Genomic DNA, 22180 nt, shown 5'->3' with positions numbered 1-22180 from the left:
TATTATTATTTTAAAGCTAAATTATAAATATGACAAAAAAAAATGTTAATTTCGTTTGTAAACTTTTAAAATTATAAATAAATATATATATATATATATATATATATATATATATATATATATATATATNGATAGACACAAAATTAAAATTAAAATTTTATTATATAAAATTTAATTTTATATATAATAGATAAATTAATTTGAAAATAATTAATTTAAAACCTAACAAAAAAAAATTGAAAGACTAAAATACTAAAATTTAAAACTTAAAATTTATTAATAGAGTTCCCCAAATTAACATTAAATTTGAAAGTTAACAACTAAATTTATAGGTTAACATATTTAATTAAATAATAATATAGATAAATAAATAATATATATATATGAAGATATTTATCGGAACTGTAAATTCCAAATTGGGGTAAAATATGAAGGAATGGTTGGCAGTACCATATAAGGGCAACGAAGGGTATTTATGTAATTTAGGATCGGCAGTCAATGTTATTAAAGAGCGGAACTTTAAAAGTGTAACCTAGTTGGGTATCGTTTAGGGTTAGAGAGAGGGAGAGAGATCGTGTCGTTTTTGTTCAATTTGGGTGGTGGAATCGGGAGGCAAATCGAAGTTCAGCATCCTCCGTAATCTTGGTTAGGGTTTGTTTCTTCCATTCTTTTTCCCGTTGAATCCACTCCTTTCTTGTTGACAATCCCTCCAATTTACTCCTTTTCGTTCGATTATCAGAGTAGCTTTTGGAGATTGCAGACAATCATGTACGGACCTAGAGGGTAAGTCGAGAAATTTTGACCTTGTTTCTGTCTCTTCCCAGTCGGGCTTTCTGGTTTTGTTTCTTTGTTGTTGTGTTTCTTCTGACGTTCCGCTGGATTATTTGTTTTGTTGTTCCATTGGAATATCTGGGGTTTTGATGGATTCTGCCTGAAATTGCGTGTTTTAGATTGAGGGTGGGGGATCGAGGAATGAGTTCCTCTGTCCGCTTCTTTTAGGTGTTTTGATTGTATGCAAACACTGCCTAATGGGTTTTCCAGTAGAACATATTCTTGAAAAACAATATCCTTTGGTAATATAATCTCAATTAAGTGTTTAAAGAAAAAGAAGGTGCGATTTATGAAGCCTTCCATTTGTTGCATGTTCTTTGCATGAATCTCCCCTTTAAATTTAAACTTTAGAATAAACTCATCCTAGCCGGTGGCTTTTCTAGCCCTTCCTTGAATCAGGTAGATTATCTGGAGTCTTGTCATATAATGGCATATATCTGAGTCATGTTAGGATTTGATTTTCTTTCTCAGTTTCAACCAGAAAGCAATAATTTGAATGTTGAGCAGTGTCTCATGAGCTCTCTTTTCTATACCACTGTTAAATTTTGAAGTTTTTGTGATTTTGTTGGTTTATTAGTGTTCTCATTTATAGTTTTTACTTTAACTTGAGTGCTGATTTTCGTATAAATATGGGACAAACATTTTTTACTACTTGATGAGTAGATGTTCATTGAGCCTCAAAATGACTTTTTGCTGCTACTTTTTGAAGTAATTATTTATTCCATATACAGTTAAATTGATTTGTTTATAGGGGTGGTAATAGCATGTAACTTAATTGACCATAAATCGCGCACACCAATAGGTTTTAGAGGTATAGGTTGGGCTTGGTTTTATTAACTTGCTTGAGTGGGGATTTTCCTTTTCTTTTCTGGGTTGGTAAATGAAGGGCAATGTTGGGAAGCGGGGGGGTTTCGGATGGGTACGAAGTCGGCTCAAAAAGACAAAGAATGATGGAACCGAATCCCTACTTCGCAGTTAGCAGCAGCACTGTCGGATTTCAACCATATGGCTATGGGAGTTTTCCTCCTACTCATGCCTTTCCTGTGGTTCGCCTTAGAGGGCTTCCCTTCAACTGCTCTGACATTGACATTTTCAAGTTCTTTGCTGGACTGGACATTGTGGATGTGCTACTGGTCAACAAGAATGGGCGGTTCATGGGAGAGGCCTTTGTTGTCTTCGCAGGCTCTGTGCAAGTTGAGTTCGCATTGCAACGGGATCGACAAAATATGGGGCGTAGGTACGTAGAAGTCTTCAGGTGCAAAAGGCAGGATTATTATAATGCCATTGCTGCTGAAGTAAACTACGAGGGCATTTATGATAACGACTACCATGGAAGTCCTCCTCCTCGACAAAAGAGGTTCAGCGACAAGGACCAGATGGAATACACTGAGATACTGAAGCTGCGTGGTCTGCCTTTCTCTGTGAAAAAATCCGACATTATTGAGTTTTTTGGAGAGTTTGACCTCGCTGAAGATAGGATACATATTGCAAGCCGTCCAGATGGGAAGGCTACTGGTGAGGCTTACGTTGAGTTTGCTTCAGAAGAGGAGGCAAAGAGAGCAATGAGTAAGGACAAGATGACAATTGGGTCGAGATATGTGGAGTTGTTTCCTTCAACCTCAAATGAGGCTAGAAGAGCTGAGTCAAGGTCAAGACAGTGAGTAAGTAGGTGATTCGGTCATGGAGTCTCTGAAGTTCTCTGTTGCTATATTTTTGCACCGAGGCTTTGCTGTTCTTGTAATTTTCCAAATTTGTAGGATGACGTTTTATCGTTGTGGAGTTAATCGATACTGCATTTTGAGATTGAAGTTGTTAGCCCTATGAGTTCAAAACTTGGTTAAAACACCGACCTTCTCCCATTCTTTGCATCTGTCATTGAGCTTCTCTTTTCTCTGCGGGGTTTACTTGAAAATGAGATTAGTTCTAGGAGGTCACAGTTGCTGAAACTCAATCATTCAAGTGCCACCTCTCGTACATGCGGTGAGGGTCTTTGTTTAGACTCATTTAAATAAGTAAACGCCCTTTAGATCCTGACATTTAATTATGTATGAGAATGTTGTGGCTATTCAGGAATAATCTTCAATAAGTTTTATAATGAGCTCCGCCTTGAGTTAAAAAACAGGGTCTGAACTGGGAAGAGGAAACTTTGCTGACCCACAAAAAGTAGGAATACCTTTGATGTATGAACGTTGAAGAGATGGTAGAATTGAAACTTTCAAAATCGATAAAGTTTAAATTACATTCGAGCCTTTATATGAAGCTGTATGAAAAGTTATATGTTCGAGATTGATATTGCACACGTTCGGCCATTCTTTTGGAGGATTTGAATTTATCATTTTGTTTATAGATATTACCTATCATGTAGAGATTTGAATGTAAACTTCTCCGAGATTTGAATGTAAACTTCTTTTGGAGGAAATAAAAGCTAAACTATGTTTATGTTGCAGTATAACCACTTTTCGGCCATTCTTTGTTTTCTTAAAGTTATCTTCTTAATACGACAGAAAACAAGATTAAAGAACAAATTGAGTTATGCTCAAGGGTTTCTGAGTTTTCACCGTATTCTTGTACGAGCTCAAAGAACAAGTTGTTTCTGGCACATGCATGGATCTCTGTCTGCTTCTCTTTTTTTCTACTCCGTTTGTTGCATTGTCCTGTTATCAGCAAACATCACTTGTTTGGTGATTAAAGATAGTTCTTTTTATTGAGTACAGAACTTCAACAAGGTTGCAGATCAAAGAATGGCCATCTATCTGGTTTTCCCTCGGAGAATTATGTCAATTAATGTAACAGCTCAAGCCCAACAACGTTTATGTATTGTTGTCAGCCTCAAAACGTGTTTATTAAGAGAGGTTCCTTATTATTCGGTTGTTGTATCTTAAGTGTTCGAGAATCAAATCAAAGAATCCTATGAACCAAGTTTAACTTCGTTTGGCACAATTAGAACTCATTTTAGGAGATAACTGTGCTCTTTTATGAAAGTTGGTAAACCAGGTAGAGTACCAGTTGATATAAAGAAAAAAGAGGGCAACAAGTGAGCATATTGCTGGAATTACTTCATCAGATCTGGCTAAATAATTTGGTGTTCCAATTACAGAAGCTCCAAGAAATCTAAATGTTGGATTAACAATTCTCAAATGAAAATGCAGAGAAAACAGGATTCAAGTCCATTGATGGTCTTGATGAGATCTTCATGTTCTTTCTTCCTACTCATTCAGGGAGCACCATTTAGAGAGCTGGAGAAAGGCGGGGCTCCGTCAGTTTAGTTTGCACCACTTATTACAGAATCGTATGCTACTTTTTAATACATACCTGATATGAAGCTCTTGGAAGACCTGTATCAGCAATTTCCATATGGAACTTCTGTTAAATGTGGTATTTTCAATCAATAATATGTGTTTGAATAATTGCTACAATAGTATCTCCAAAATGTGTATATTGTTCCGAGTCAGATACGATATGACACGACAAAAAATAACATCAACATCTGATATTCTAGAAAACAGGAGTGATCGGAAAAGGGAACTGCAGTAACATTCTGGATAGTGATCCTAATGAGTTACTTGGCACTTCAGATGGAACCAAGAGAGACTACAAATGACAGGAAATCTTCGAAAGAAACTTTGAATTTCAATGAACGGTTGGCCGAATTTGCCAATCTCTGGAACCAAAATCATGATCGAGGTTTGTGCAGACGAGGTCGATTGCAGAAAATCCGACCGTTGGCTTTAACAAAACCTGCTATAGCTATGCTCAGGCCTGCCCACAGCATTGAGAAGAACAAGTGTCGAAGATCATAGCGAGCTGCAAAAGAGAAGAGAAACGAAATGAAGTGTGAGTAGAGATTTCGATTATAATGTCATAAATAGTACGGTCATCTCGACGTTCTACTCACCTTGTCTTAATGACAAGGCTGCAAAAAAGAACCCTGTCAACACCAGAGAGAAAGCCAGTGGGAAGGACTGTGCAAGAGACGTAAAAATGAGGTTAGTATATAAGAAGCATTTTATAAACTAAAATTAAGTCGGCTGCTTGATAACCCCCTTTGAATGAGCACTGCCATTTTCAATATCACTCACCGCTACAGCTTCTAAGCCTCCCTTTTGAGCTGTGGGAGTCAAATCCCGACTAACTGAAACGATATAGTGTCCTTGCAAGAGATCAATAGCATCCTTCACAAAAGCCAGAGTGCATTTGAAGTCAATTGAAAAGGTTGTAAGCTTAACGAAGTATCTCTCTAAAATGAAGATGAAAATGGATCCTACCTGTTTTGTTCCATCAACAAAGTTATTCAAATAATAACGTAGGAGAGCATTCCAACCATCCTTCAAGATCCCCTGAATCGTCCGTTGGCCATATCTTCAACCAAATTACATAGAATGATTTAAAACAAAAATATAACAAAAAATTCACATGCCCAAACCCACCGCTAACAAATATTATCCGCTTTTGGCCCGTTACGTATCGTCATCAGCCTCACGGTTTTAAAACAGCTAGGGAGAGGTTTCCACACCCTTATGAAGAATGTTTTGTTCCCCTCTCCAACCGATATGGGATCTCATAATCCACGTTACGTATCGTCATCAGCCTCACGGTTTTAAAACAGCTAGGGAGAGGTTTCCACACCCTTATGAAGAATGTTTTGTTCCCCTCTCCAACCGATATGGGATCTCATAATCCACGTTACGTATCGTCATCAGCCTCACGGTTTTAAAACAGCTAGGGAGAGGTTTCCACACCCTTATGAAGAATGTTTTGTTCCCCTCTCCAACCGATATGGGATCTCATAATCCACGTTACGTATCGTCATCAGCCTCACGGTTTTAAAACAGCTAGGGAGAGGTTTCCACACCCTTATGAAGAATGTTTTGTTCCCCTCTCCAACCGATATGGGATCTCATAATCCACCGTGTCTAGCTCTAATTCAATTTGTAATAGCTCAAGCCACCTTAACAGTATGAAGTTACAAGAAAAAGACTAGATGTGAATGCTTAGCAAAAGAATTGAACCGAAAGTGAGGTAGGAGTACCTAACAAAATCTCCTTTCAAAGCGGGAGTGCCGGAATATTGTGTGCTTATATCATCTCCATGATTAGCCCAAACTGAATAAAAAAACAGCAAAGTACAAATAAAATACATGGATAGATTAAGCCTAAAACTTCCAATGAAAAATGAAAGCTAGCAGTAAACACAATAACATCTTCAAACTTCAGTGAGCAAATAAGCCAGAATGGGATGCTGAATTGACTCACTGATTTTAAAGCTATCATCGAGGTTCGGATGTGAGCTAATGGTTTCTTCAGCAGCAAAAATTCCAAGTCTCCTGAGTTGAGATTCCAATATCTTTCGGGCTATCATACTCTGCAAACGTATTATAACATAAATACTAACAAAACAATTGCAAAATGAAAATCTTTTCAATCAATTATATTCAATGTAATGAAAAATTTTGGGGGCGTTAAGTTCATAGCTCATTTCATCGTTCACCAACCCTTGGTCAGCTAAGCTACCTGCGTAACATTTGTGCGGTCCAAGCAATCAATACAATTGGTCCTCACAACTCCAAGCTGTTCCTTCATTTTCTCACCATGTTCATTCAATAACATGTACCTACATATTCCAAACAGTAAATAAACATTGTGTCAAAAGGGGACTACTTTTTAGCAGCTCAATAAAGCTTCCAAATGATGGGAACAGAGAGCCGACAATGAAAATGGAAGAAAAAGCTTATTTCATAATCCATGAAACGTAGAAGAGCGAGAGATGAAGAGAACTGACCCATTTTTATCAAGGAAGTCTGAGATTTGTTCATAAAGGATCGAGAGGCGCTCAAAATGAACATGCCCGCAGATTTGATGGAAATCAAAATGCAGGTATCTGAAACAATTTTTTAGCTCTCAGTATGGGTGAATGATAAGCTCCAAATTTAATATAAATAGGAAACGGTAGAAGATTTTACCTTACATCATCACCGGTAACATGTTGCGAGGCACTTGCGAATTTTTCGCTCAAACGCCCCTCAGCTCCATGCTGATAACAGAAAAAGGTGATATAAAATATTGACCATTTTAGTTAGATTGCTAAATAGATGCATGCATGCAATGATACAAACACCAAAAAGAACACAGAAATAGATAACCAGGGAATCACCGTGTTGACAAGATCAACAGCCAAGACAGCCCCATACTTCTTCCTTAAATCGAGAAAATGCCGCTCGGCTATTCGAGGCTGGAAGCAATACAATAACCAATCAATCAAAACTATAGAATCAATATCTGATGAATAACACTAAGCAACAAAAGAAGCTCACAAATTCTTCAGTTTTCACTAATTCAAATTTGGGCTTGTATGTCAAATCAACAATTTGCTCCCAAAGCAATGGAATTGATCCCCGAATCTACAAAATCCAATGTCAAAAGTGAGTTGTAAAGTCAGAGATGCTGTATAAAGATCTAGAAGACATTCCAAGTAAAATATTAAGAATCACTCTGCATCCTAGGATCGGTCTAGATTACGATCAGTTTTGATCAATGTATGAACATTAAAAATCAGTTTAACTTCTCATTTTGTCATTTGAGATATAATTAATGTTTTGTTTAAAATGCAAAATGATATACTACAAAAACTATATCAATAACTTTATTCTTATAAACTGAAACTTTGAATTATTAAACATTATTGATATAAAAATAAAAATAAAAATAATAATTTTCATTTCCTTAGTTTTGTAATAAGACTACCAAGAATCTTTCAACTATTCAGTAATTATTACATTATTTTCAATATGTGTGTGTGTGTTAATGGTCTAAGTGAAGTGTTACCTGAACAAATGATGCTGTGAATCCATTCAATTGAACAATTTGCTCACTTTCCACAAAATTAGCAACATATCCATCAGAGTCGGCTCCTCTTCTCCACAGTCGAGTTCCTTTCAGAATAGGCAGGTCAATAACCATGTGATAACTTTCAACTGCTAGCTATTGATGAATTAACATTTTGGAAAAGGGTGCACCATGTACTAGAGCATGCTTTTTTTCCTTCCCCTTATGATCAAAATATTTTCAAAATATTATTATGGCATTTGGCAACATTAAGTCAAACTTGGACACCGACACTGGAATATTCAACTCAGGTATTTCATTCATCAATTTTGAAGGAAGAGATCCAACACTCAACACAATGCTTCAAAGATTCAAAGCCGGAGTGAAAATCCATTTGCCTCATCAGTTCTATGTTAGTGTTTTTCCTTTTGGAACAATTGAGAACTTAACAGAACACAGGAAAAAAAACACTCCGGATCAGCAACAAAACCTACCAACGCATGTTCATACTCTAATCATATTCTTCCATTTAAAAATAAATAAATAAATAAATAAACAAAGAGTACTCTATAAGTAAAAATTGCAGTTTCAATTAAATAAACAAGGAATACCTGTTCTCCTTGTGCATCTACGAGCAATCAGAGTTACATCAACAATATCTTTTCCAATAGCAGCCTGAAAGTTCTGGAAGCCTAACAATCTATTAAGGAAAGACTACCCAGAGGATGACAACAGATGCTTCAAATATGTTCATGCAAAATTTAGACTAAGGAAAATAATCTGCATAACCCCATTCACATGCATCCATAGCTAAAAGGACTGAGTTGATAATTAGGTAAGGATACTGCCTTGGATAACAGGAAGTAAATATGGATCAAGCTGCAAAATGAAAAGATAAATGTTAACAGAGAGAACTCCAGGGTGTCAGGGAAGGGAGAACAGATAACAACTAAATTTCCAGCAGTCCGACCTTGCTATCGATGAGTACTTCCAACAAATAATTGTTCCAAAGAAATCTTGGTTCTGCCTGCAGGCAAGAAAAAATTGTTAATAAAACCCCTAATTCTTTGCAATTTAAGACACTGGAAATCAACAATATAACTGGGCTGAACAATATTGACAACAGAAGGCCAAAAAATTAGAATCAAAATGCGGCCTAACCTGTCTCCATAAGGGTAGTAACTTTGATTCATCACCTAAAGCATGCAATCTTTGTGCGCTGCAACCAAACAGAAATAAATGAATAGAGAGAAAGATACAGAGATAATTCATTTCAAGCAATTGTTAACCCATTTTGTAAATGAACCCTTTTGGTTTTTATAATTCATCTGGATTCAGAGTCACGGCAACAAATAAATACAAAAGATACGACCGATTAGGAAAGAACTTCACCTCAGGGTTAAATTGGTATCATAGGAAAAATAGAGACCAGGAGTCTTCTCTGCAACATTCAAGAGTCCAGAAAACTCTGCCTCCATCTTTTTCTGCTAGAGATCGTCTAATTAGTTTTGTTGAAATGATATAGTCAGTTTATTACTGTGTTATGAAGAAAACAAACAATAGAGTCTTACCTGCTCCACAGGAGAACTGTTTACTGAATGATCACATGGAAAAACTTTCAAGGATGAAATTCTAAAGATTGGATGCCCCAAATAAGACCCCACGCTCTCACGGTCAGTAATGACAATTAAATATGACCCTGAAAATGGCAGACATAGCAGGACATCTAATTACGTGAGCAGCTTAATGAAGAAAATGAAAATATAGCTGACCATACATTGATTCTCAAAGAATCACATGGATGCAGCAAAAGAAATCACTGGATAGCTGAATAAGTGACAAGTATGCGATATGGAAAAGTGAGCTCTGAATACATTTGGAAACCTCATAATGGAGACAACGTTTACTTATTAGGAATAGGAATATGAATCAATCCTCCTGATTCCCATATTTACTTTGAGAATTATATTCTTCTAAATAGAGTAAAGTACGTGAGCATATACAATTTTGCCTAGGATGAGATCAAATTTACAAACTTTAAGTAACAGTTTAAAAATGAGTCCGCTTTCATATGGTCTGAATGTGGACAGACATTCAGACGAGAAACTATCCAACGGTCGCCGCACGTGATGCAAGATGTTATTGGAAAAACATCAATATATGAGAGCATTTTGCAGTCTTTCGAGTAAAAATACACTTGAAAGTTCTAAAAATTGCTTATCTAAGGAATATTTCAAATTAAGGCTCTATCCCAAACCCTCTCATTTTCTTTGTGGATTGCGTTCTGCAATACTTCTATTTATTTCTCAGCTTCATCCAAGCAAGGAATACCTAGATCCCACTCCAAGTATTAGTAGATCACCGGTTCACCAGAAGCTAGAAACTCTCTCCATTTAGATTCTGCTTCCAAAATGATTTTCAAATTAAAAAAAGGTTCAAGCAAAGAAACGTTCTCTACAGATTTGTTCTCCATGAAAGGTCTAAATCCTCAAAAATACGGTATTTTTATATCCTCTTGCATCAACCATTCTTAGCCAACACGGTTCAACTTTCACAATCACAAATGCAAACAATATGGAAAAACAGAGACAAGGTAGATGATTGTATAAAGAAAACTCGAATCATTTACCAATGAACTAAAAAATAGAAACCAAATTTCCACGTTAAGAAGATATGAACAAAACTTCTCGAGAATTGTCACCTGCTAACAGTTTCAGCATGCCAATCACTCCAAAAATTGTCCTTATCTTTGGAACCCTGACAGAGCTGCATTGAGGAAGCTCTTCTGAAGCAGCAAAGAGGAAAATTGTCGACTCAGTAAACATTCAGAATCAACAAAATCAAGAAATGCCGAAATATCAGAAAGTCAAATGTGAACAAGCAATTCAATTCAATCCAGGCAAAAAAAAAAAGGTAAAAATCCCATCACGAACCTATAAGTTTCATAGATCCATCGACACGACTAACTGACAAAGACGAACCACAAGAGCCATCAGTCGGCTCTATAACATACTGATCCGGAAATTCCCATAATCGCATGCGTGTATACAACTTCTGTGCTGAATCTGTCTTCTCCATCATTATTTGGTTCCAACCCAACTCACTAACAAAAGAATCAGATACCCAGTAACCAAAAATCCACGCACAACAAAAACATAAATACAGTCAATCAAACCAATACTTAAATCACCAAGCCATACCGATTAAACGATGCTCTGGAACCCTTTTAAGCTAAGATCAGGTAGAAGATGAAGAAACGCTAAAATCAAGAAGAAAAAACAAAACAAAAAGATCCTCTCGTGGAGAGAGGTCCGATCCAGAAAGTAGAAGAAGATGAAGCAATGGAGGTGAGAAATTGAGCTGCTGAAGCTTGTTTGATTCTCTTTACTATAAATTGGGTATTGGAAAAAGAATTCCGTTTTTGGGCGAAATGCTCTCGATTGTTTAACTGAATTTAAGGTTCGAGTGAAGGATGGGGTAACGACCTTTCCTGAAGTATCGGACAAATGTTAGAAGGAAAGCCACATTGTTCTTCGCGGGCGTGCGACCCACCACCATCGACGGAGCTCCCACCCTCTTCACGTCGCGGTGGGATTGGATCTCAACGCTCTATACTTAACTTTTTAATTTTTATTTTATTTTTTATATACTAAAAAAAATAAAAATACCCTCCAAATAACCCTAAACTTCAAAAACAAAAATAAAAATAAATAAATAATCATTAAATACCTTTAATTTTTAAAAAAATTTTAAAATATTTAACAATAAAGTTTTTATGATCGAGCCACCATAAAATAATGTGATTTCGGTTCATTATTGGTGTAAGTAGTGACTTTCATAGTCATCTCATCCTCAGTATCACTCTCATTCAGACATGATTTCGGTTCATTTATATATTCATTCTATACTCTAGTGTCACACCCGACATGAAATTACTCAAAGTCAAATATTACTTTTACTTTTCTTAACCACCACGACGTTAGGATCACTCTCATTCATATACCTCTCGTTTATTTGAATGTCGCATGTCCACTAGTTCATCCTTGTACCACGTCTACACCATATCTATAATTCTTAAAATTGATGCAACACGAGAACTTAGTACTGTTCTAATCTAAACACACTTATCCATGGAATTATGAACGGATTCAATGCATTAGTGTTGGTATAATCACACCCAAATATTTAATATATATTGGTTAAATATTTATTTATGTAGTTCATACAAAATTTACTAAATTTTGAATAAATATTTACAATTATATCCAACATAAATTATAAATTTAAAAACGTATTAAATGTTTTTTTTTTAAGTTTAGAGAATTTATTATGTAATTTTACATAAAATTATTTTAGGTTAAATTATAAATTTAATTTTCTTTAAAATTTTATAAATTATCTCCTTAGTTTTATCAAACTCGAAAATAACAAATTTGTAATTTAATTAATTAGTCAATACAGAAAATGGGCCTGATAAAGGCCGGTCCATAGAAAGCCCAACTAAGTTGGGCTTGTACATGGGCTTCTCAATCCATCATACTTCTGTCCTTTCAATTATGGATGATTTTTTTTTTTTTAAGTTTTTAAATTATTTTATGGTATTTTATTGTTTCAAATTTATTTTTTTTGAAGAAATAAAAACTTACATTTCAAATAACTTATTATTTTTTAAGTTATGCGAATAATTTATTTTTTAAGTTACTTTGTGTTCTTTTTTTTTAATGATATTAATTATTAATATACGAATAATTTACAAATGTATATACCATTTATTTATATATTTTATTTATATTAAATGATATTTATTTATTAATATACGAAACGAAGGTCTTATGAATTATGTGTTTAATAACGTTTTACAAAATATATATTTTTAATAATGTTTTAATGTAATTATTGAACAAGTTGAGCTCTCTCTTATAATTGAACGAGATGATTTTATTTTTTTTAATATAATAGAAATCTAAAAATTTTGTTTCATTTGAAGGTTGACATTTTTTGGTCGGGTCAACCTGACCAACCTAAAAATAGAGTTGCAATTCAACCCAACAATACTTTTGAATAGATTAAGGATATTTAAGGTTTATAATCGATGTCATTTGAATTTTATGATATTTTTTTAAAAATAATTTAAAATAAAAGAAATTCCAAAATCAAAAAATATATATATATATATATATATAAATAAAAGGTCGAGTGGGTTAGGATTGTGAAGCCTATTTGGATTTCTCTAGAGCCATGCTGACAAGGATGCCATTGGATTGGGACCCTCCATTTTTAAGAGCCAATCGGCATCTAAAATTAAGAAAAAAAAAAAAGCAAAGCGTGGCACGTTGGAGGCACCCCTTTTGTGGGGGACAAGCTGGCAATGGGAAAGGAATATCGCCTAAGCCTACGCTCTCTCCACTAATGAAATATATATTTTTTTATTCGCATCCATTACACTTAATATTTAAATTTTATATGTTCACAACATCAAATTACTTTTCAATTTTCAAATCCACATTAAAAATAATAAAAAAAATAATAATAAATCATACATTTTCATTACGAGATCTCTTAATTATGCTCGAGTTTTTGTCTTGGAAGAGTCCCGTGCTCTGCGACAACCCTCTATCTACTTACGTAGGTAATGAAACTTTCACCACCTTTCTAACTTTGAGTCTCGAGAGCAATGGTATACATGAAAGACTCAAACTCTCATGCTAAAGAGTGTCTCGGAAAGCACGTGCGGAATAAGATTCTTAGCACAGAATTTGATTAGATACTTAAAATATTTCAAAAATTAATTCACGTGTCATATTTGTTACACGAGTTAAAATTTAAATATTTATATTGATATAAAATTAGGTCTACGAAGACTCAAATGAGTCAAAACATTAATGATAGCAAAGAATTTGAAACAAGAAGACAAAAGTAGTTACACCACTTTACTCTTTTGCCATTAAAGATAAGAAATATGAGAATTTTATTACAAAAATAGAAACATTCGACATTAATAGGTCAAACATTAATAGGTCAAACACTCTATTTTCGAGTTGGGTTATGGGGTTTGTTTTTTTTTATTATTATTTTAAAATTTGTCAACGTAAATCAAGCCGAGTTTTCAATTTTCTAAAAAATTCAACCCAACACAACTCAACTTTTATGATTTGGGTTGGATAGTCTGAACACTTTACATTATAGAATAGTTACCAAAATGAGCATAAGTCAGCCGTATTTGACATACACTATTATTTCAGTGAAAAGTCCAAATCTTCAAACCATCTGACTTGTTGTACTAAAAAAATTTTGAAAAACCATTGTCGAGAAATGCTAAGATTCTCGTGCCATTAGTGTTAGAATCATTGCACCAAATGTCCCAAAGCCTATTCCTCAACCCATTTTCGGCTAAGTAAGCTCGTGAGTTGAAATTAGTTTCAATTTGATCACTATAACTTAGTTGGTCAAACTTCACAAATGGACGTTCTAGTGTCATTTTAGTCTCGTAAATAGTTATGAGATTTAACCCGATGATATAGACCAAAATGAATTTAAGCTTAACCCGAACAAAATTGAATAGAACTTTAAAAATGGACGAAATCGAAGAGAATCTAATTTGTAATTTAATAAAAAAAATAAAAAAAAAAAGTGAGTTAAATTTGAAATGAAATGCGGTAAAAATGAAAAGGGGCAGGCACGTGCCAAAGAAAGGCAAAGGGAAAAAAAATTGAAACAGCTCAGGTGACCGTTGTTCGGACAAACCCTGAGTGAAAGTCTTCTCTTTTTCGCATCGGCCAACCCACGCCCCCAACATCCAACGGTCATATTACACTGACTAGCCGTTGCTTTTGAAAACACCATGGCGTCTAATTAATATGCCTTTTCTAGACAAATACCCTCTCCATTAAACCCCCTCCTCTCTCACTGACTCCTTGTAGATGCTGGTTTTAAGCTTACCCATTTCCCCGTTTTGACAGATTTTGCTTCCACCATCTCCTTCTTCGTTCTGGGGCTGTTTCTGTTCTCTGTTCACCGGAATCAATGGCGTTTTCCGACGAGAACAATCCCAACTTGATGATCAAACCCACTGGGTTTCTTCCAGGTTTGCTTCCTTTGCAGAATCTCCTTCCCAATTTGTGTTTTGTCTTTACCTTTTGCTGATTTTGGGTCTGTGAATGGCGGTTTTAGGAGGAGGGTTGGAGAACAGAGGGAGGGCTTTTGGGCAGGAGATTAGTAGAACTAATAATCGAAGAGCTCTTAATGATATCAATCAGAATTATCAAGCTTACCCTTGTGTTGTTAACAAGAGAGCTCTCTCAGGGTATATATCATTTGAATCCTTGGAGTTTCATGTTTTGTTTTTGAATTTGGTGAGGATTTCGATGAACTTTCCCTTTTTCTTACTTAGGAAGCAAGAAATCTATGAGAAAAAGCAGGTTGATCCATTTCATAGACCGATTACGAGGTGGGTTTTGTTTGGATTTTGAATCTTCCAAATGAAAAATGGAAAAGGGTTTGTTTTGAAATTTGAAAATGTTGCTTTTACAGGAAGTTTGCAGCTCAGATTGCTAGTAGTCAACAGCTTCATCAGCCACAAGTAAAACACACTCTGTTCTTTGTGCTCTGTTTTTTAAGGAACCAGACGCCTTTTGATAATGGATCTTTATGATTTGTTTATCTTGGGCAGGGAACTAATAAGCCTAACTCATTTCTTTCAAACTCAAATGCGTTTGGACATTCCATATTTGTAGACGAGGATTGCAAAACACTAGAAAATGATCATCCAGTTCCCATGTTCTTGGAGAAACCAGAACCATCATCATTGTCTCAGGAAGCAACCCAAATGGTAAGAAACCCCAATCCCCCAACAGCAATTCAGACAGTTTTTATGTTCAAATTTCATGTTCGATCTTCTGTAATCTAGGCGGAGGTTGAAATGGAGGATATCACAGATGAACATGACGACCCGGTAATTGATATCGATGGTGTCGATTCCACAAACCCGCTTGCCGTTGTCGATTATGTCGATGATCTCTATGCACACTACAGAAAACTAGAGGTAAATTGGCTGTGGATCTAGGCTGCCATTTTTAAAGAATGATCTGTTCATCTTAGAGCTTTTTAAACTTTGTCTGGTGCAGAATTCGAGCTGTGTTTCCCCGAATTACATGACGAAACAATTCGACATTAATGAGAAAATGAGAGCTATACTGATCGACTGGCTTATAGAGGTGCACGACAAGTTTGATCTCATCGGAGAAACATTGTTTCTCACTGTGAATCTGATAGACAGATTCTTGTCGCAAAAAACAGTTGTGAGGAAGAAACTTCAGCTGGTTGGTTTGGTTTCTATGCTCTTAGCTTGCAAATATGAAGAAGTTTCTGTCCCTGTTGTCGGAGATTTGATTCTTATTTCTGATAAAGCTTACTCTAGAAAAGAAGTTCTTGAAATGGTGAATTCTCTAGCTCCATTGTTGTTCTTGTTCGAAAAGATCTTTGTCTGAAACATTTACTGAGTTTTAGTTCTGTTCTTGTAGGAGACAGTGATGCTCAACTGTCTGCAGTTCAATATGTCGGTTCCGACACCCTTTGTGTTCCTCCGAAGGTTCCTTAAAGCAGCTCAATCTAACAAAAAGGTTGCTGTGCTCAGCTTTTGATTTGGTGTCAGTTCTAAGCAATTTGTTCTTAAACTAAGAATTCTGTCAATGAAACAGCTTGAGCTATTGGCGTTCTTCTTGATCGAGCTCTCGCTCGTGGAGTATGAAATGCTGCGATTCCCGCCCTCTCTGCTGGCGGCGGCAGCGACTTACACAGCTCAATGTACTCTCACCGGAGTCAAGGGGTGGAGCCGGACATGCCAGTGGCATTCTAGCTACTCGGAAGATCAGCTACTGTACGGTTTTCTTCTCTATTCTCTTGATCTCCATTTTCTTCGAGTATTAACGGCGGCTGCCGTTGAATTTTGCAGAGAATGCTCGAGACTGATGGTGGGGTTCCATCAGAGAGCGGCGACAGGGAAGCTCACCGGGGTTCATCGGAAGTACTGTACATCGAAATTTAACTACACGGCGAAATGTGAACCTGCACATTTTCTTTTGCAGACTCTGCAATAGCCACAGAACAGAACATGTATAGCTTTTTACTAACAACGTTACATGAATGTTCGAAAATTGGGCGACGGGGTGGGGACAATTGGTCGGCCGGAGGCGACTGCCATGGCAGGACAGGGCAACAACAACAATAATGGAAGAACAACCAGATGGTTGTTGTGTTTTCTTTTGTTGTCTGTTTCATTTTTAAGGTTGTTACATGAAATATGAGATAGCAAACATATAATTCAGTGACAAACAATAATATTTGACATTTTGGCCAAATTTTCTAACTTCAACTCTCATCTCTCCTCCATGTTTATCCACTTGTAAAATTTAGTAACTTGATTCTCACCATTGAAAAGCATTTGAATTCTATTAGAAAATCTTCTATAAAAAGCTGGAAAACTCGTGTTCCATCCCGGGGTGGTAGCCAGAAAACTCGTGTCTTCCCACACCTGCCACCAAATCCACCCTCGTGATAGAAGATGGGTCGGTCAAGACGAAGCTGCAAAATTTTCATAGAACTGAACTAGAAAATTTTTCTATCTTCATCGTGTTTTGTAACAATCCAAGCCCACCGCTAGCAAATATTGTCCGTTTTTAGAATGCGTCTAATAGGGAGAGGTTTCCACGTCCTTATAGAAATGTTTCGTACCTCTTTTTCCAACCAACGTGGGATCTCACAATCCACCCCCTTGGGAGCCTAGCGTCCTCACTAGCATACGGCCTGGTATCAAGCTCTAATACAATTTGTAACAACCCAAATCCACCGCTAACAAATATTATCCACTTTAACTCATTACATATCGTCGTCAGCCTCACAGTTTTAAAACGTGTCTATTAGAGAGAGGTTTCTACGTCCTTATATAAGAAGTGTTTCATTCCCCTTTCGGGCCGAAAAGGCTAACCGTAAAAAATTGTAAAGATGAACTAAAGGAGTTAAAAGTTATTTATACAAAAACATTCATATATCTCATCAGAACACAATCTCCCAACCTCCTACTACTATATTTCATCTTATTACCTTAGCAAGTAAAAAGTTAATCTAAAAGAACAAGCTTTGTAATAATACCACTTGCACGTTGTCATCTGCATGCTGCAACGAGGGCGAAGGCATGTTCTCAGTGCCGATTATCCTTTGTTTCGGGGCACTGACCTGCAGAATACGAAGGTACCGAGATCAAAAGACGAAACTTATATAATCGGATCGTGTTCGTGTGTAGACTGATCATAAAAATCCAAATCCAGGATGTGTGTTTGAATGAAAACGATAAGAGAGAGCTAACCAGTGGCTCTAGGATATCGGCCATAGTTACTACCAGCAACATGTTCAAAGAAATCTTTGGTAGCATCTACACGACGAACGAAAAGCAGCTACCGTAACGATGTCGATATAAAAAGCTTAGGATATCAAATGCTTTGTTTCAAGAAAATCTAAACATACCATGCTTCATTGTTAAAGACGGATCCTGCTCCTCGACATACCCGATCACCTTGGCCGGGATTCCAGCTATCATACTACAAATCAACAGAAAGAGAGAGTGTGTGTGGAATCAGATATATTGCACTTGTAAAAAGTTATGATCCACAAAGAATATGCCTTCAAGTTTAAACCTGTGTGGGGCAACGTCTTTTAATACAAGGGAACCAGCAGCCACCATTGCCCCATTGCCTATCTTAATGTTTCCGAGTATGGTAGTCGAGGCTCCGATTAGTGCACCGTCACCGACCTTAGGATGACGATCGCCAACTTCTTTCCCAGTGCCCCCCAAAGTTACACCCTGAGAAATATTGAACCAAGAAGAAAAACCAGAGATTCAGCTGACAGGTTATTGCAGCAAAAACTTACTGTGGAGCAAGAGGCTTGTTGAGAGTTTATGGCAAAAGATAAGTAAACTAATCTTGATATACAAAGTACATTCATATAAACATTTGTTAGTGTGGAAGAATGGGAAGGTTTCGGGGTTGTGTCCTTCCATTTAATGCGGAAGAAAGCTTAGCCATTACAAATTTAACGGTCCGAGCCCACCGCTAACAGATATTGTCCTCTTTGGGCTTTCCCTTTTAGGTTTCCCCTCAAGGTTCTAAAACGCGTCTACTAGGTAGAGGTTTCCACACCCTTATAAAGAATGCTTCGTGCTCCTCCCCTACCGATGTGGGATTTCACAATCCACCCCCCTTCGGGGCCTAGCATCCTCGTTGGTACTTGTTCCCTTCTCCAATGAATGTGGGACCCCCCAATCCACCTCCTTCGAGGCCCAACGTCCTTGCTAGCACACCGCCTCGTGTCCACCCCCTTCAGGGCTCAGCCTCCTCATTGGCACATCGCCTGGTGTGTGGTTCCGATACCATGTGGACAGCCCAAGTCCACCATTAACAAATATTGTCCTCTTGGGGCTTTCCCTTCTAGGCTTTCCCTCAAGGTTTTAAAATGCGTCTACTAGGTAGAGGTTTCCACACCCTTATAAAGAATACTTCATGCTCCTCCCCAACCGATGTGGGATCTCACAATCCACCCCCTTTCGGGGCCCAACATCCTCATTGGTACTTGTTCCCTTCTCCAATCAATGTGGGACCCTCAAATTCACCTCCCTTCGAGGCCCAATGTCCTTGCTAGCACACCGCCTCGTGTCCACCCCCTTCAGGACTCAGCCTCCTCATTGGCACATCGCCCGGTGTGTGGCTCCGATACCATTTATAACAGCCCAAGCCCACCGTTAACAGATATTGTCCTCTTGGGGCTTTCCCTTCTAGGCTTTTCCTCAAGTTTTAATGCATCTACTAGGTAGAGGTTTCCACACCCTTATAAAGAATGCTTCGTGCTCCTCCCCAACCGATATGGGATCTCACAGAAATACATGGAACGAAGAGTCGGAGATAGCAGTTGGAGTTTTCACGAGCAAAAGCAACGAGACAAGACAAGGAATTTACATGCATCAATGAAACTCGGTTACCCACAACAGCAGTTTCACCAATAACAACACCTGTTCCATGATCCAAGAGTATTCCATCTCCAATTTTTGCAGCTGAAAAAAAAAAGGCAAAAAACACTCAACTTTAGAACATGAGACCATCAAGAATATGATCTTTTGGAGTAAAAATGATCCTATGAGGAGTTTTCTCAAAGCATTTTTTCAATATTGTTTAGCAACTCCACATACAAATACTCCATTACTTTAAGTTAACAAAGAATCACTCTAGTTCAATCTCTCAAACTTAAACGAAAGGGCGATGATCGAGGATTAACTGACCGGGATGAATGTCGACAGCAAAAACCTGCAAAAAGAACAAAAAAATCATCCTAGGAATTAACTAAGATGCCAACACAAACACGTCATGTAGAAGTATCAATTTACCTCGCTAACTCGGCTTTGTAATGCCAAAGCCAACACAGTGCGTCCTCGGCTCCACAAAGCGTGTGCCACTCGATGCACCTGAAGAGAATGGTAACCCTGCAAGGAGCAGCAATCTAATATCAGCAATCTAAATGGTTAGAGTTGTAACAATGGGGGTAGCCCTGTTGAATCAAACTCGAAACTCGATTCGAAAACATCGATTACCTTAGGATACAAAAGCGCTGAACTATAAGACAAACAAGAAGGATCCCGTTCTTTAAAGGCCTGCCAAGCCAAAGAAAGTTCCCTAACAAGTTTCATATTGGGTAATTGACACTAAATTCAAAAGCTTAAGCCAGCAGCAATAGACTTATACCTGCAAATCTAAGCGTATGGCCTGTTGAATGGTTCTATCATGCATCATAGCATCAAAGAATATGTCCATTAACTGAGTAGCTAAGAGCGTAGGATTCTGTAGCCTATTGGACAGAACAAAACTCAATGCTTGCTCTAAACAATCATGTGACAAGATGCTGGCATATAAGAAGCTGCTTAAAATTGGCTCCTTCTCAGCCTGTACAAAATTTCATCAATAAAAGGGATTTTCATTCAACTTAACATCAAACAAACCCAAAACCCACCAAGGATTGGAACTAAACAAGTCCATTTACTAATCAAGTGACATAAACATGAAAAGGGTGTTCGAGAAACGTACATCCAGCTTAGCCTCTTGCCTGACAGCGTCCCAAATTGGGTCACCCAAATCGGAACCCACGACAGCAGGGGGCTTGGAAGACCCCATGGCATAAACAGGGAAGACCCTCTCGAGCCTGAACTGTTGAGAAGCCGCAGAGATAAAAGAGGGTGTGTCGCCGTCAACGTCACTGTCGCCGCCATGTTCTTTATCCCGAAGAGAAGCACAGTCGGCGAGTTGATTGGAGAGGGGAGCGACCCAGGTGTTATCACTCAGGCAAGCCATGAGTAGCAAGCAGGCAGGGAAGGGGCTAAATCAAATGAACTCGGAGAGCATACAAAAGGGGTAAAAATGGAGGCAAATCCGAGTGGCAGGGGAAGGTTTTGCGCCCATGCGGCGTTGTGATCGAGTCAATGAAGCATTGGGGAATACGAATAAGATTTTTTTTAGTCTTATCGTTTCATTTCATTTCGCTTATTTTCTATGGGAAGTAAAGAGCTTTTGCGATTTGTGAAAGCTTCATACTTTTTTGTTTACAGCATCATGTTCTAAGTGGAAAATGTCAATTTTTTTTATTATTATAAATATATTTCTAAGTTTTATATTCTAAAAAAAAATTAATTATATACTCGAAATACAATCATTACTATAATTGAATTAAAACATTTGTTAAATAATAAATTTCGATATCAAAAAAACTTTGGTTAAAATTTAAATGTCGTTACTTTTCACTCATTTTATGATTCGATTACGACTCAAACTAACTTTATGCTTAAACTTTTAAAAGTATAAAGACTATATAAAGATAGATATATATCGAATAAAAAACAAAAATACTTAAACTCATATCGATAAATACAAACAATTTATTTAAAAAATTAAATATTTTTTTACAATTGACGCAAAATAAAATTTAATTTAAAGAAAAAATCACATTTTTATTTATTTATTTTTAGAAATATAATGCTTATATTTTCAGTCTCCATAAATGGGGGAAATATCATTATTGTGGTGTCATTCCATTTTCAAATACAGACAGGGATAAGAGACAGACAACTATATGTTTGGAATGGGACAGGACAGGGACAAAACAGTCTCACTTTTTTGTTGATTATATCTTAAATGTTACTAAATTTACTTAATGTTCATTTAATCTGGATCGAAAAATAGTTTCCTCTATGTTACTATACAAGATTGGAAAGTAGATCATGTTCCGTCTCTCTATCCATGTAAAGTGTCACAATTGCACCGTTGTGACAGCAAAAATAGCGATTATCCAACACTTGCTTTAACTCGAGTAAGTTGTGACATTCTCCCCCACTTAACTTAGTCATCGTCCTCGATGACTTACTCGGGTCACAATCATATTGCAGATTGTGACATTCTCCCCTGCTTAATCTAGTCATCGTCCTCGATGACTTTCTC

At 36.8% G+C, this 22180-nt stretch overlaps 4 protein-coding genes across 8 annotated transcripts; 2 read left to right on the top strand and 2 right to left on the bottom strand.

The window, feature by feature from the left end:
- Positions 1 to 540: 540 nt before the first annotated feature.
- LOC111782296 (heterogeneous nuclear ribonucleoprotein H2-like) lies at positions 541 to 2690 on the top strand. 4 transcript variants are annotated; one of them, XM_023663152.1, is made up of 3 exons: positions 541 to 645; positions 740 to 783; positions 1807 to 2690. In XM_023663152.1, the coding sequence occupies exon 3, from the start codon at positions 1986 to 1988 to the stop codon at positions 2490 to 2492; it is 507 nt and encodes a 168-aa protein (XP_023518920.1). In that variant the 5' UTR covers positions 541 to 645; positions 740 to 783; positions 1807 to 1985; the 3' UTR covers positions 2493 to 2690. The 4 variants fall into 4 exon arrangements, with proteins under 4 accessions (XP_023518920.1, XP_023518918.1, XP_023518921.1 ...); XM_023663150.1 differs by having other exon boundaries at positions 1718 to 2690; XM_023663153.1 differs by having other exon boundaries at positions 541 to 651.
- Positions 2691 to 4171: 1481 nt separating this feature from the next.
- Positions 4172 to 11253, bottom strand: LOC111782293 (phosphoinositide phosphatase SAC7-like). 2 transcript variants are annotated; one of them, XM_023663144.1, is made up of 21 exons: positions 10853 to 11253; positions 10586 to 10755; positions 10354 to 10437; positions 9224 to 9351; positions 9045 to 9139; positions 8814 to 8871; positions 8623 to 8679; positions 8498 to 8531; positions 8264 to 8344; positions 7653 to 7759; positions 7142 to 7228; positions 6982 to 7059; positions 6791 to 6861; positions 6610 to 6708; positions 6342 to 6441; positions 6084 to 6192; positions 5861 to 5933; positions 5097 to 5190; positions 4911 to 5003; positions 4727 to 4793; positions 4172 to 4635 (listed from the first exon to the last, which is right to left on the bottom strand). In XM_023663144.1, exons 2-21 carry the CDS (start codon positions 10731 to 10733, stop codon positions 4505 to 4507), a joined length of 1794 nt encoding a protein of 597 aa, XP_023518912.1. In that variant the 5' UTR covers positions 10734 to 10755; positions 10853 to 11253; the 3' UTR covers positions 4172 to 4504. The 2 variants fall into 2 exon arrangements, with proteins under 2 accessions (XP_023518912.1, XP_023518913.1); XM_023663145.1 differs by having other exon boundaries at positions 9045 to 9136.
- A 3274-nt stretch (positions 11254 to 14527) lies between these two features.
- On the top strand, positions 14528 to 17022 carry LOC111782294 (G2/mitotic-specific cyclin-2-like). Its single transcript, XM_023663146.1, has 10 exons — positions 14528 to 14736; positions 14823 to 14955; positions 15043 to 15099; positions 15183 to 15231; positions 15322 to 15480; positions 15559 to 15693; positions 15776 to 16087; positions 16172 to 16270; positions 16349 to 16527; positions 16603 to 17022. The coding sequence occupies exons 1-10, from the start codon at positions 14676 to 14678 to the stop codon at positions 16745 to 16747; spliced, it is 1329 nt and encodes a 442-aa protein (XP_023518914.1). The 5' UTR covers positions 14528 to 14675; the 3' UTR covers positions 16748 to 17022.
- A 566-nt stretch (positions 17023 to 17588) lies between these two features.
- On the bottom strand, positions 17589 to 21225 carry LOC111782295 (serine acetyltransferase 2-like). Its single transcript, XM_023663149.1, has 10 exons — positions 20777 to 21225; positions 20438 to 20635; positions 20287 to 20346; positions 20083 to 20178; positions 19978 to 20002; positions 19658 to 19752; positions 18341 to 18507; positions 18171 to 18244; positions 18013 to 18078; positions 17589 to 17882 (listed from the first exon to the last, which is right to left on the bottom strand). The coding sequence occupies exons 1-10, from the start codon at positions 21038 to 21040 to the stop codon at positions 17848 to 17850; spliced, it is 1080 nt and encodes a 359-aa protein (XP_023518917.1). The 5' UTR covers positions 21041 to 21225; the 3' UTR covers positions 17589 to 17847.
- Between the last annotated feature and the right edge of the window lie 955 nt (positions 21226 to 22180).

Source organism: Cucurbita pepo, chromosome LG19 (genome assembly GCF_002806865.2).
Source record: "Cucurbita pepo subsp. pepo cultivar mu-cu-16 chromosome LG19, ASM280686v2, whole genome shotgun sequence".
In the NCBI taxonomy this organism is placed as follows: Eukaryota; Viridiplantae; Streptophyta; class Magnoliopsida; order Cucurbitales; family Cucurbitaceae; genus Cucurbita; species Cucurbita pepo.
This window is presented reverse-complemented; position numbering and strand designations above follow the sequence as displayed.

Coding starts and splice junctions, on each gene's coding strand:
- LOC111782293 (XM_023663144.1), bottom strand. CDS start 10,733: ATGATGGAGAAGACAGATTCAGCACAGAAGTTGTATACACGCATGCGA. Junction 8,680..8,813: donor TACTACCCTTATGGAGACAG/GTTAGGCCGCAT, acceptor TCTTGCCTGCAG/GCAGAACCAAGATTTCTTTG. Junction 6,193..6,341: donor ACCGCACAAATGTTACGCAG/GTAGCTTAGCTG, acceptor ATACGTTTGCAG/AGTATGATAGCCCGAAAGAT.
- LOC111782294 (XM_023663146.1), top strand. CDS start 14,676: ATGGCGTTTTCCGACGAGAACAATCCCAACTTGATGATCAAACCCACT. Junction 16,271..16,348: donor CAGCTCAATCTAACAAAAAG/GTTGCTGTGCTC, acceptor TCAATGAAACAG/CTTGAGCTATTGGCGTTCTT. Junction 16,528..16,602: donor TACTCGGAAGATCAGCTACT/GTACGGTTTTCT, acceptor TGAATTTTGCAG/AGAATGCTCGAGACTGATGG.
- LOC111782295 (XM_023663149.1), bottom strand. CDS start 21,040: ATGGCTTGCCTGAGTGATAACACCTGGGTCGCTCCCCTCTCCAATCAA. Junction 18,508..19,657: donor ACCGAGTTTCATTGATGCAT/GTAAATTCCTTG, acceptor AATATTTCTCAG/GGTGTAACTTTGGGGGGCAC. Junction 18,079..18,170: donor GTCTTTAACAATGAAGCATG/GTATGTTTAGAT, acceptor TTCGTCGTGTAG/ATGCTACCAAAGATTTCTTT.